The sequence below is a fragment of the Zonotrichia leucophrys genome, chromosome 6, assembly GCF_028769735.1.
Source record: "Zonotrichia leucophrys gambelii isolate GWCS_2022_RI chromosome 6, RI_Zleu_2.0, whole genome shotgun sequence".
In the NCBI taxonomy this organism is placed as follows: domain Eukaryota; kingdom Metazoa; phylum Chordata; class Aves; order Passeriformes; family Passerellidae; genus Zonotrichia; species Zonotrichia leucophrys.
Window position 1 is genome coordinate 20,523,318 of NC_088176.1, and position 13,528 is coordinate 20,536,845.

At 41.9% G+C, this 13,528-nt stretch overlaps 1 protein-coding gene across 14 annotated transcripts in view; it reads right to left on the reverse strand.

The window, feature by feature from the left end:
* The window catches only part of CAMK2G (calcium/calmodulin dependent protein kinase II gamma), a 118,210-nt gene that overhangs the window by 53,530 nt on the left and 51,152 nt on the right, over positions 1-13,528 (reverse strand). For all 14 annotated transcript variants that reach the window (XM_064717150.1, XM_064717148.1, XM_064717147.1 and 11 more), the window contains exon 3: positions 12,298-12,357. In XM_064717150.1, the coding sequence (XP_064573220.1) occupies positions 12,298-12,357 (60 nt within the window). The remainder of the gene's footprint in view (positions 1-12,297; positions 12,358-13,528) is intronic.

Sequence of the window (13,528 nt, forward strand, 5' to 3'; positions counted from 1 at the left end):
GCTGGAATAAAATCTGCCTGGGACTTCATCTGCTGAGGTAACGAAGCTCAGGGAGTAATGGTAGAATAGCAAAATCCAGAAAAGCTGTAGGAGAAACTACACTGGGCACCACCACCTTGCACAGGAATAATGAGTGACAGCTCAGAACAGTAGGCGTTAAGTGTGGAGCAGGACAGCAATAAGGGGAGTCAGAAAGGATCAAAATAAAAGTCTGAAAATACCAAAACTCTCATGACTCTCAATTCCAGCCCTTCACACTGATGCAAAGAAATAAAAGCAATACATAGTAGCAGAACAGAAATAAAACCTAGTGTCCTTTTCATCCTAAAGTTTTGCTTACCTATCCTCCTGCAGAGCCTCAAGAGCTTTCCTGACTAGCAAGGAGTCTGCAATGGACAGCTCTGAGCCATGGTTCACTCTGCTGACACGTAAAGTTAAAATGCCCTGCTTTCTACTACAGTGCTAACATCCCTAACTAAGGGATAATTAGCTTAAAAACATGACCTGCCTTTTCCAAAACTGTTCAGCTAGTCCACAAAATGGCATATATTTAGAAATATCTGAATGATAAAAACCATTTTATAAGTTTCTGTGCCTTCTTTCCACTTTGGTGGTTCACAAATATGATCCACATTGTGTGAGTCTTCACCGTGAAGAAACACAAACATCTGATACCTGCACCATCCAGACAGTATAGAGCCCTCTCTGCTTAAAGATAACCTGTGCAAATGTCCTCCACCTGAAGGCAAAACACAGGTTCCCAAATGGCCCAGTTCCAATGGCCCATATGCCAGTCCCAACAGCAAAACTCAAGTACTGGGCTGTCCTCTGTTTCAAGCATCTTCCCATGAAAAGAGGATCCCATTTCTTCCACAGGCTGCTGGTCCTGACACACTGTCTAACAGCTCTTTTACTACCATAAATTCAGCTTTAACACAGTGGTTGAGCAGAGCCCACAAAAGCTGCTCATATCTGTATAACCTGTTGACAGAGGTTACAAGAGAGTGAAAAATATAATTATATGGAGACACTGGAGGGCAAAGTACTCCTGAAACATGATTATCAATAATAAGAAAAACAGAAACAAAAGTATTCATCCAGTTAAACCTTTCTTCAAAAATATTACAGTACTGTGTTTTTTTCTGTCATCAGGGGACCAGTGAAGCATGTGTCTAGCAGGGTAGGCTAGACAAATGCACACATCATACACAAAAGGAGTCTCAAGCTGCAGCAAGAGGGAAGTTGCACAACAGTAACAGTGTGTCTTTCAAAACACAACCAAACTAAAAAGAGTATTTGCCAGGGAAGCTCATCTCACTCTATTCACCAGAAGATGAGGTAGATTATTTCTATCAGCTGATTCTGTTACCAAGAAGCAGCAATTCAAACTGTATTTCCTTCCTAGCCAAACCCTTTTAACACAGGGATTCTTTCAGATGTAGGAAATTAGACCCTGCCAATACCACTCACAGCTGGAGTCACCTGATGACTCTTCCCATTCAAAGATCTCTGATGGATGTACTACAATGGTTAGGTTCACAAGAACAGAGAGAGAGGGGAGTAGGAAAGAAAAAAGAAACAAGTAAGACAACAAGGTACTAAATCAATTACCGGATATGGTGAAAGACTTCACCCAAAGTTTTATTCAGGAGAAAAAAAAAGGTCCCATCCACACACAAAAAAAAAAGGTTTTGTAGAGTTCACAAGCACATCTAATTTTGTAAGACCGACAAGTCTTACAGATAACTTTTGAAATAATACCTAAAAAACCACAGAGGCCTAGTAAGCACTGCCAGAACAAATGCTGTCCAAAGGAGCAGCATCAATTACAGACTGGTAGGTAGAAAGCTTTCCAACAAAACCAGCTGCTCAGTCAGGAGAAAGTGTGCATCACCACTTGGATGATATTGCCAAGAAGCACGTAGATTCTGAGAGGAATAAGCAGTGGTTTCAATACAGCATCTTGATGAAACGATGTTTTCAGCAAGCCACAAAGAAAGCCTAATGTGTTTTTTAAGTATCTCCTGAATCTGGTACTGCAGTGGTACTCCACCAAGGGTCTGCTACTCAAAGCTGTCCCTCCGATTTTAAATGCACACACGTAACTGCACTGTTAAAGAGCTGTGAGACACACACAAGAGACAACCTAGCTAACTGCTCTAAGCATACTTTTCTTTGCTCTTCCCTTCAGCCTTATCCTATGGAAACTGATTTTACCTGTACAGGAAGCATCTCCCACAACACTGGTCTTTTGGAAAAGTAACTAACAACAGAAAAACAAAGATACCAAATAGCTCCCTTTCCCCAAAAACTCAGATCTTCAGCACACTCTGCAAGTTAGGGCAAGTTTTTTTCTGTCTTGTGTGGGTGTGTGTGCAAGGTCCAAGGCCCTAACGCAATCCAGGGTATTTGCACAGAGCCTGATACCACACTGAGTGGCTCAAAGGCTGCGGTTACTGAACCTCACAGCAGCTGTGGACTGGAGTTCAGGCACTTTCTAAGAACATCTGCTGTGAATATTACTTTTCCAGGCCTGCTGTCTTCAGAGTCTCACTGGAAATCTTGCCTCAAGTTCTTGAACAGAACTTCAAGCCGCTACTTCAAAGTGTTCCAAAATCCTTGTGCACTTACCTTTTTTATTTTAGAAAAAATAATACTGATAAGCTATTATATTAATGAGAGAAAATTAGGCATTTTTGTAAAAAACAGCAATGCAGTAACAGTCATGCCATATGGTTTGCATTCCATGCCTGAATAAAGTGACCCAGTACAGACAGCCTCAGCTCTCTGATGCCTGAGTGTGATACAAACCAACTGAACATTAGAGGAAAATCTCCTTCATAACAAACTGCACCAGCCTAACAACAAATGCAAATTGCTGCTGAGTCACGCAGAGCAAGGCTCTGTGAATGCAAAAGTTGAAGTGAATAATGAAGAAATCAGAAAATAGCTATCAAATTTTGTAAAAATCCACCCCAACTACAAGAACATAAGACATTGAAAAGCAACAGGCATCTCGTCTTTAAAAGGTCACATCTACAATACTAATTGGTATTGGGGTCACAAACACAGAATATGCCTAGCCTAGTTCTGACCCACATCTCCCTTTCACTCTGTCCAGTGTGCTGAATATTATTATCTTTTTTACTCTTACGTCAAGCACAACAGGCCAGGAGGATTTGTGCCTGCCACGTAAGCCCCAGGATGAACATTCCCTGTATCCCATAGCCACAGGAAACAGCACAGCAGGGCTGTACAGGGGCTTAGCCCATGCCTGGGGCAGGCAGGCTCTTGTTAACACACGGTGATTTCTGGCAACCTGCTGCAAGTAAATATCTTAAAGCAAAGAAGTTTCCAAAGTTGCAACAAAAAGTAAGTATAGAAGCAGAATTTCACAGGACAATTCCCATTATCTTCATGCAGCAATCACTCATCTCTGCTCAGGAGAAGGTAACATAGGATGGAATCTGCTGGCTCCTACGTATCAGTAGTCTTTGCTTGTCCTTAGGGAAAGTGTTCAAGCTACAGGTAATCTTGTCTGCTAAATCTAGGTTCAATGGTGCTCCAAAGTGTAAAGCTTTGATTTTTGATACTATGGGCACATAAAGGACAGTATCAGCCAACTACCTCTGCACCAACACACATCAAGTGCCTAATGCATTAGGGCTCTCAAATTAAGTTGCCGGTGTGGCAGAGCCAGTAAAAGACAACACAGAGGTTTATGGTTGTCTCCTGGGTCATGGTAATTGCAACACAGGAACTCTTCCATGGAGCCTTAGTAGTGCAAACTTAAAAGTGCTCTGGGATCTTCTGGACTGAGCCATGTTATTTAAACATCAGCCACTCATTAGGAAAAACCACAGCTTCACTTTTCAGCAACTTTCAACCAGACATCAGACATTTGCCTGTATCGTGGAGAAATGGAAGAGGTTAGAGATGCTGCAAGGGTTTATTTCAAGACACTCTGCATACCAGAAGCAGCAGAATAAAACTGGAGGGTAAAGTCTACCTGATTCCTCTTCCATGGACACTCTGCAATGTGCCAGGAGGTACTGAAACTATTACAAACACACATGGCCCGACAGCCTGCAAACTGAGCACTATTGTCCATGGCAGCACAAGTGACAAGTGAACTGAGGCAGATGGCTACCACCCACACTCCCTGCTTCCCCAGCTGCTCAGCAGCCTGGGCAGCCAAGACGGGAACTGTCCCACCATCTCCGAGCCTGGCTGTGTGCCAGGACACTTCCTGCACACTTCACATCACTCAGGATGTCTGTCCCACGAGGAGCCACCACCAACCTGTGCCTGCCAGTGAGCTGGGTGCTCAGCTCCCACCCCAGCTGTTTCTCTAATTACATTAAACACGCAAAATTCAGTTGCAGCTGCTCAGGCTGCTTCCAAAAGGACTCTCCTTTTAATTAAAAATTTGCTATTAAAAAGCATTAAATTGTGTAATGCAAATAATCCTCTAGAAATCATCTGTCCCAGCAGCTAATGCCCAGCTTTGTCAGAGCAGTGACCAGCAGCAGCAGGACAGTTAGCTAACAGGACACAGCGGGCTGCTGTTCCCCAGCCCCTAAGAAACGTGCTCTCCTTCCCTCCTCTCCCAAACCCGACACAGCGAGGTCAGGGTATGCTGGACATACACCAGCTTGCTGTAAAGCCCCCAAGCACACAGCATTTTACACCAAATGCAGTTCCAAAGCTTTGGAAAATAGAAGAGAAGGAGGATTTGTTAACACTCTGCTCAGGTTCAGGCAGAACCAAGCTGCTGCAGGCTCTGCAAAGAAAGGCAAGGAACAGTGCTAAGGAAGTATGAAAAGGCCCACAAGCACAGAGGTGGATTTCCTGTCCCCCTCACCACTGTTCTTACTGTAACCTTTTTAACTCTCCAGCCCTAAAAAATGAGACTAAGGTAGTGCCCAGTTGGGAAATTCCCTTATGCACAGAAATTCACAGCCTAGAAAGGAGCTGCAGGGAGAACAGTACCTTTCCTGTTAAGAAACCTGTCTTTCTGCAGAAGTGAAAAAGAAAAAAAAAAACCACAAAGTATTTTAAAAAAATATTTCAGTGCCAACTAAATGCTATTCTTCCTCTGATTTTAAATGTCTGTATTGATAAGCTGAAGTTCAGCACACAATACATAACATCTAGAATGCCCTAGTTAAACATTAGATGCGCCAAAAGAATATTTCACAGGAATATTTCCTGCTCTCCTGATAACAGTGCAATCATGACCATCCAGAATTGTTATTAATAATTTCCTATTAGCCACATAGCAGATAAGCAAAGTACTTCTGATAACCACTAGTATTATATGAGAGCTTTTTCTAAAAATCCCCCAAAATAATAACAAGCCAACTTCACTGGTGTCTCAAAGAAAATAAGCAGAGAACACCCACTTTATTAAAATTAATAAAATACAGATAGTGGCCACGACAAATTTTAGCTCTCTCACACAATGCTCTGCATCCTGGCATTTCTGCCATGAGGGCTGAATCCCTGCAGGCAGGTGTTGTGCCTGCCATCCCCAAACCTTGCTGTGTGAGCCTGATGCTCTCGGCTCTGCCTGGCACTGCCCAGCACAGCCAGGAGCCCCTGGCACGGCCGCCTGTCGCCTGCAGGATCTGACCAGAGGGCAGCCACCCCCTGCTGCCATCAGGCCTTGGGCAGAGGGACCCAAAGGAGGCTCCCTCCCTTCCTCAGTGTGGGGGGAAGGCAGAATGTAGGGGAATCCTCCTCTGAGTTTTGCAGCACCTCTGAGTGCACGGAATCTGGCCCTCATCCCACTATTTATTTTTTTAAGGGATTGCTTGCACACAGATAAATCTCACAGCTAAATAGATGAATAATGGAATCCAAATATGTCTCTAGCATAGACCAGAGAGACATACAGAATAAATATATCCCCTGGCAAGGAAAAAAATGCAATTATTACTCTATTCCCAAACTGAGATGGATTATGTAGAAATGGTTTTCTTAAAATCAGAGGAAAAGCTATAAGAAGAGATAGCAGTAAAAGAAGAAAATATGCAGATATGAATAATAGTGAAATAATTAACTGTGAAAATCAGAATGAGAAATGAAAAGGTGGACTGCCTGTGGTTTTGGAGAGCATTCCATCAGGCAAACATGCATGAGCACTCACCTGAATCTCTAACAGTACAGAGACTAGAAAATAACAAATGGTAACTTGCAGCTCAAAGGCCCAAACTTTGTAGCAGGAACGCACTTCAGCTGATAGTCTTCAGCTGATAGAGGGATTTTTGAGTGTTTGTTGGCAGGTTTTTTGGGGTTTTTTGGTTTGTTTTGGCAGGGTAGGAGGAGAGCAGGTTAAAGGTTTAAGTCCAAGAATATTATTGTTTGACCTCTTAGGAAGCTCAGCAACTTGCTGTCCTCTCAGATAGCCCCATGACACTTCCAAGGAAAAGCTGCACAGTAACTGATTAGGTCTCAAAGCATAACTCTTACTACAAGGTCTCTTTTCCCCCTACACTACCTTCCCCATACCATCCCCTCTGCACCTGAAACAGTCCCTCAGCAATAAATTGCAGGGCAGCAGATTTAAACAGCCAGCCATGCATGGGAGCATCCCACTTGAACACCCCTGAGTATCCATAGGGAGCAATCATGGCCAAAACACTGGAGAATGCCCTGCATTTTAACTATTTTTTGCACATTACATCCTTTCTGTCCCAAATGCAAAGGCAGTCTGGATGCCTGCAGCCAAATGAAAACAAGGAAATCTGCTGTTTACAGCAAAACACAGCCTACACTTTTTTTCTTGTTCACTAAGGAAGCAATTCAAATCTCTTGTTAAGGAAAAGGTGATAGGAAAACATTTCAAATGGCAGCAGGGGAGGAATACTGAAGGCTTTCTAATCAAGACTAGTATGTTAAAATGAGGAATGAGTGAACCTGAAGCTGTGGCTGATACCACCAAGACAACAAGCCCAGTATTAATTCTGCAGACGTGACCCACACACCCTGTTTCCCACAACGGTTTGCTATTGTGGGATAATCCAGCTGGGCCGGACACAGAAGCACAGCATCCTTCTTTCTGTCTTTGCCCCACTTCACACCTCATCTGTAACCATCATTTAAGGACACACAAACTGGAGCCCTTTTCTTATACACATCCATCAAAATCACTCCCACAACTCAGAGGTAGAAGGAGGACAGACCACTTGTCAAAGGAAATTAAATTCAACTGGGTCAAAAGAAATTCTTCTAATTCACAGGAGATTTCTATACCATTTTCTCCCCATTTTAAATAAGGACATGCCCAAAATTGTGGATTTGTGCTGAGAAAAGCCAACAGATAGAAGTTAAAATAAGAAGAATTCAGGTGCAAGCATATTTTGGAAAAGAAGTCTGAAGTAGGAAAAACCTGAAAAAGCAATAATTCTGATAGATGCTGAGGACAGCATTTCACCACTGCTATAAATTCCCTCAAAGAAATTAACTCTGAAGCATTCAGCAGAGGATACAAAGGCAGAAATCAGGAAAATATTTTGGCTCTGGCTCTTGGGCTACTCGCAACTTCTCTTAAAACATATGGTTTTATTATTCTAGACCTAAGTGCATGCAGTTCTTCACAGCAATGGGCTGCCATGAGCTGGGGCACAATGACCAACCAGAAGTGCTCAGTTCCAACTATGAACAAAAGATATTCAAGAACTTCTTTTATACAGTTAGATTAAAAACACCTAAGAAAAAATATAGATCAAGTGGTGACAAATCCAGAAAAGAGGCCCGTATTTACACTGTCATAACAAAGAAAATTTAGGAGAAGAGCAACACCTAACAACACAGTGGACAAAACCCACACACAGAGCGGACTTCTGTTCTGTACACTGAACAAGTCACAACCCTACCTTTGTAGGAGGATGTAGAAAAGACTTTTCAAAACTATGAATGATGATTTTGATTGAATTTTGCATCATTATTGCTTTGGGAAATAAGACAGGAAAGGTCATGTTTCTGAACTTCATATCTGCATTGAACAAACCTGCAGGAATATTCTAGGGTTCCCAGCTCTGTTACTGCTTTAAACCTTTGATAGGTAGCAGAAGTATGAGGGAAAAATGAATGTTTCACAAAGATAGTGTCTGTAGTGGATGAACTACAGGACTTAAAAATCAAATTCAGATTTTCAGACTGACTAAAGTTTTCAACTAAGCAGAAAACCAAATAGCTCTTCCTTTAAGCAGGAGTTGATATTCAAGACATTGTAAGTTTAGCTCTGATCTTAGCAATTGCACGATTTTCAGTGGCACAACCAGCAAAGCATCTGCAAATGAAGAGTTAGGGCTATGATTGTTCTTACAGAAATCTACCTCTTTCCAGCAAAACAGGGATTAAGGAGGAAGCAGCTGTATCATTCTATTGTAGATGTTCACAAATACATCCATGCCTAATGTCACAAGATCTATACCTAAGTGAATCACTGAACACTAAGTTGTTCTAGAAGTGGAATTTCCCACAGAGCCATAACTCTTGCCAACTTCCACAGGCTCTTTATCTCTTTATGGACAGTGGGGTTTTAACGATGTTTTCTTCTGCCTCTTGTACACATCCATATCCTCAGTAATGGGTGCCTTTTTTGAAAAGAACAGATCACTGACTGATCTCTGTCCAATTCTGCTGTATTTGATGACCATGGCTGGCAAATGTCTCTCTGGGCCAGAATGCAAAGTTCTCTAGGAGTTGTCAGAAGGAGAAAGAACAAACTGAAATTTAGGGAAAGAAATCCTTACTCTAGTGAAGTCTGACCAGCTATAATGACACATTCCATATCATGCATACCATAAGATGGAAATCAGAAGAAAATTGCCTTGAGTCAACTTTCTTTTGTCCAGACAAAAAACCCTTATTGCAACACCAAGCTTTTAGAAGGATTACTCTACTGTGATTACCTTGGCCATAATGTGCATTTAAAGACAAGCCAAACACCCAGCTAGAGAGCCAAAGCCTCTAATTAGAGCTGGTATTTGATGAAGGCATGTTAGGATAACTCAGAAAGCAGTCATTAAAAAACAAACCCAACAGCAAATGGGAGTATCACTTCTACTTTGTATCTAGAGAAATCTTTATTTTATCAGAGTAGCAGTGTTATGGTCAGTGCATTGCAGTTCAGAATCAACTGTCCTGCAGTAAATGCGTAAGACCACAAACTCAACAGCAGGCTTGCTTTATATCCTGTGTACAGGCAAGAGGGAAAAGCAGCCTGCCTCACAGAGTTCTAACTTTCAGTCTTCTGCCCAGACTTGCTACTGGCTCAGGTCCCTGTTGATTTGCTTCAACACAGTTTGCAACAAAAACAGTAACAACAAAAGTTGAAACTGAAAGCAAGTGCAAAAGCTGCAGAATTCTTTTTGGGTTGTGCAGTGTTACTGACATAGCTGACACCGAGGCAACACACCAAGTACTCACTCAGAAGAGTTTACAACATGGAATGCCAGTAACTTGGTGATTACTAACTGCTAATACACATTTTGAGGGAAAAAAACCCCACTACATCAGAGCAATGTTTCCCTTCCATGACAAAATAACAAGTCCAAGGAACATGGAAGCAGCAATGCATGTAGCATCTGGACTTCAGCAAGGCTTCTGACAGCATCTTACATGCTCTTTCCACAAGCAATTAAGAAAAAATGTGTATTCAGAACTAGCTGACAACAGTGTTTACAACTCATTGAAAAAAATACTCAAATTTTATCATTGTCAAACTGGAACAATGAATCTAGTGATATCTTCAAGATTTTGGCTGGAGCCCAACAGTACTCAACAGTGTTACTAACTAGCGACATGATTCAATATATGGCACTGTTACCAAAGACCACATTCCTGTGGGACCCGAAACCCTTTACACTATCAGAAGAAAAATCAAAATGGTTTTGACAAATGGGGAGAGGTGAACCCCCAGACCAGATTTCTTCTTTTTCCTGTCTTTTTAAATAAAGGTAATACACAGCCAGTTCAATGGGGATTCTCATTTATACAAGAAAAAATAAATAAATATGTGCTTGCCAGAAGTTTTGCAGACATTAGTCTGTGTCAAAAAACAAATGTGCATCAACAATATATATAAATGAAAGCTTCTAAGGTTGATGTACAAAACAAATATCTTTGGTGGGACAGGTGAAGCACTTCCTTCCCCTCTGGACAACATTGACATGACCTCAGTCATGTCCAATTTTGGGCATCATGTTTCTAGAAAGATATGAAGCAACTGGAGAGAGTCCAGAGAAGGAGGAGTGGGAAAAGGAAAAAAAATTGGACTGGAGGCTGGAGGTCTAGAAAATATGACATGAGAAAAGATTGAAAGAACTGGGTTTGTTTAGTCTGAAGAAATAGACTAAAAAGAGACATGATAACAGTCTTCAAATATGTAAAAGATTGTTACAAGAAAGAAAAACTACTTTCCCCAGATACTCCAGATACAACGAGAAACAACAAGCTAAGAGAAAGGCAAATTATGTTTTTAATGTTTAACTGACAGAAAAATGAAACATTTGAAAGACTGCCACCAGGGGCTGTGAAAGGATTAAAGGTTTTTAAGTACAAACATGCCTGGAACCAGCCAGGTATAAAAGATTTTCACAGGATTGTTGAATGAACCATATGCCTTCTTGAGGTCTTACTCAGTGCACTTTGATTCTGTTGTAGGCATAAAAATTGATTCCGTTATTTTTATTTGTAAGCACTCATTGACTTTACAATGACTAGTTCCTTTTCTTAAAAGAAAATCTCTTCTTTCTAGGAAGGTGGGAAATTCTCTGTAGAAAATGGAAGGGACCACTGACATTCCCCCAAACTGTCTTTTCCAAACCACAACAGAACAGAAGACAAGCACTGCCACTCATTACAACTGCAGAATTGAAACAGGAACGTGATATATTTCTCTCTCCCTGCTGTTTACTTATAAGAGTGGTTTTCCTGTTGTGTATAAAATTTACTCTGTGAGAGGTTTGGAAAGAAAAGATGTAAGAAATTATAAAAAGGAGAGATTGTGGAAGTGAAGTTAAGGTCAAAATATAAAGTGACATCACCTACTAAACTAAGTATAGCAAGTCTTACAGGGCAAATGAAATGCAATAACTAGAGTTTTAGTCAGTGTGAGTACTGCCAAGCAATAAACTTACTGGCTAATATATTCATCAGTGCAAATTACTGCAGAAGGGGGCCCCTGGTCCTCTCAAGCCATACCTACATCACAGCTACACTCAGATGCAAGAAAACTCTGATTACAAGCTGCTGCTAAGGAACTTTGCATTAAGTCAGGTCCTGAGCTTGTGGAAATTGCTTGTTGATCACACATGGAATAGAGTACAGACACCAGTCCATGGGGTATGCTCTAAGGCACCTTTCCTCTCCCAGCCCTTCAGAGCAGGAGCAAATGATTACTAAGCTGAAAGTCAGAAGACCAGAGAGATGTCCTTAAAGTATTATCTCCACTGACTGATTTATGCAAAAGTAATACAAAGTAATACATCATAGTCTTCCCAGGAATTGATATTTAACTGTGGTTTTGTTAAAAGTGGCAGTTTGGTATTTCCTAATGTTTTCTTAAATAAATTAGCTCAAATCAGATTGTAGCTAGGATCCTAGAGGCTTTATTTATTTAAAAAAGCTAAAAAGAGGATTATTAATGGTCCAAGCTTCCATGGCGCTTTGGAACTAGATAAAAATCCATGCCCTCTCTCTACATTTCAGTAAATAAGTTAGGCTTTTTAATGTTGTGCCTTATTTTGCCTCCCTCTTTATTTTTAGACAAACTATTCCCTTTGCTCCAGTACTCTTTTGTTTTCCCCCCTTCAACATAGGCAATTCAGTCTTGGTCCCTTGTTTTCAGAGTAAGTGGCCACTACAATGAGAGGAGCTGAAGTATGAGCCCATGCTTGTCTCTGAGTACAGCACTTAAACTGACATGTCAGTAAGGGCCAAGGAGAACAAACAGAGTATGGATGTGGAGAAAAACACAACACCTCACTTCCATTGCAGAATGTCAGATGAGCAGACAAGAGTCATGCCTCACCCAAAGAGCAGGGACAGCTCTGCAGGGGGAGCAGGCAGGAACACCGCACTCTCTGGCGAACACCTGGGGCAGGATGCTAAGGCATGGGACAGGGCTGGATGCAAAATTTGTCAGAGAGATAAACTATTGAGGTGATTCAACTTTGACAAGCTGTTGTGAACATTCAGAATACATCTGTTCTCTTACAGCATGCTAGCTGAGACACACTGCTACTCTTGTCTCACCCCTACCCCTCTGAGCCCAAATAAATTTACCAATATTTGGATGCTTTAGAAGTCGGCAAATTCGAGCTTCACGTTCCAGTTTCTGGTGATCTGAAAGAGAATAAGAAACAAGGTGTTAGGTACCACAACTCTGAATTAGGCTCTTGCTCATATTCAACAGAGAGGAACACAGTGACCCAGCAGACATCCTGAAGGCTGAGAACTGCTGGAACATGTCTGTCTCCCAAAACTTCACAGGCATTTCAGGAGAGGGCTATGCAGCTGAGGCTGCACTAGGACTGCTGCTCACACTACAGAGCCAGCACTAAACTGCTATTGCACCCTTTGATTCAAAGTGAGTAGCTGCAAAATGAAAGGCCCTGCTCTTCCATCAGCTTCTCAAACATGTAAAGCCAGTTCCAGTGAGACCCCTTCTGGGAGGTATTCTTTCTCCAAGGCTGGAGAGTCAGAGAAAAAGTCTCAGAAGAAACAACACACATGAAATGGGAAAAGGAACTGCTTCCACTCCAAAGAAACACTGCGAAAGAAGGGCAGAGTAGGAGAGCGAAATACAGCTCCTGCTAGTGCACAGCCATCACATGAAGTAGAGAACTCTGCCAGCTTCAGTGAACTGTAAAGGTAACCATACTTCAGTACCCATGGACAGACTCGCTGGTGAAATGCTGATCACGCACTTCGGAATCTCCAGGCAAGAAATTCTGCTCAAATGCTAAGTATGCTTATTCCAGCCCAAAGGCAACATCAGTTCAAGCACGACATTCATCTGGATTAAAGAAAAATATCAAGGAGAGTAAAAAATGGTTTCTCTTCCCATGTGTGAGTTCAAGGAAAGGAGAAGGACTTAGAACAACACTACCTTCCTCAGCCAAGAAGCAGGAGGCTTTGCAGCCACAGAGACTTTTCACTACAGCAGTGGTTGACTCCTGAATTTACACTACAACAACCCCTTCTTCTCCTTTGAAATGCTCACACTGGACAAGCACAAACTGACTTAAAGGAACTGAGGGAGACAAAATATTTTAGGCAGCCCTGGCAGCTGCTAAAATCTAGATGTTTGTGAATGCAGATGCCTAGAACAAGGCAAGTAAGAATGTCCAGTCCTTGGACTTCCCATTCCAGCCATCTAAAGAACACAGCAAAGGGAAGTAGCAGAACCTGCCCACTCCTGACAATTCCCCTCTAGCAGATCTTCAGCACAGGTGAGACTCTCTATCCCTGTGACAAACACACCTTCACAGGAGTAAGCAGGATCCTTGCCTGG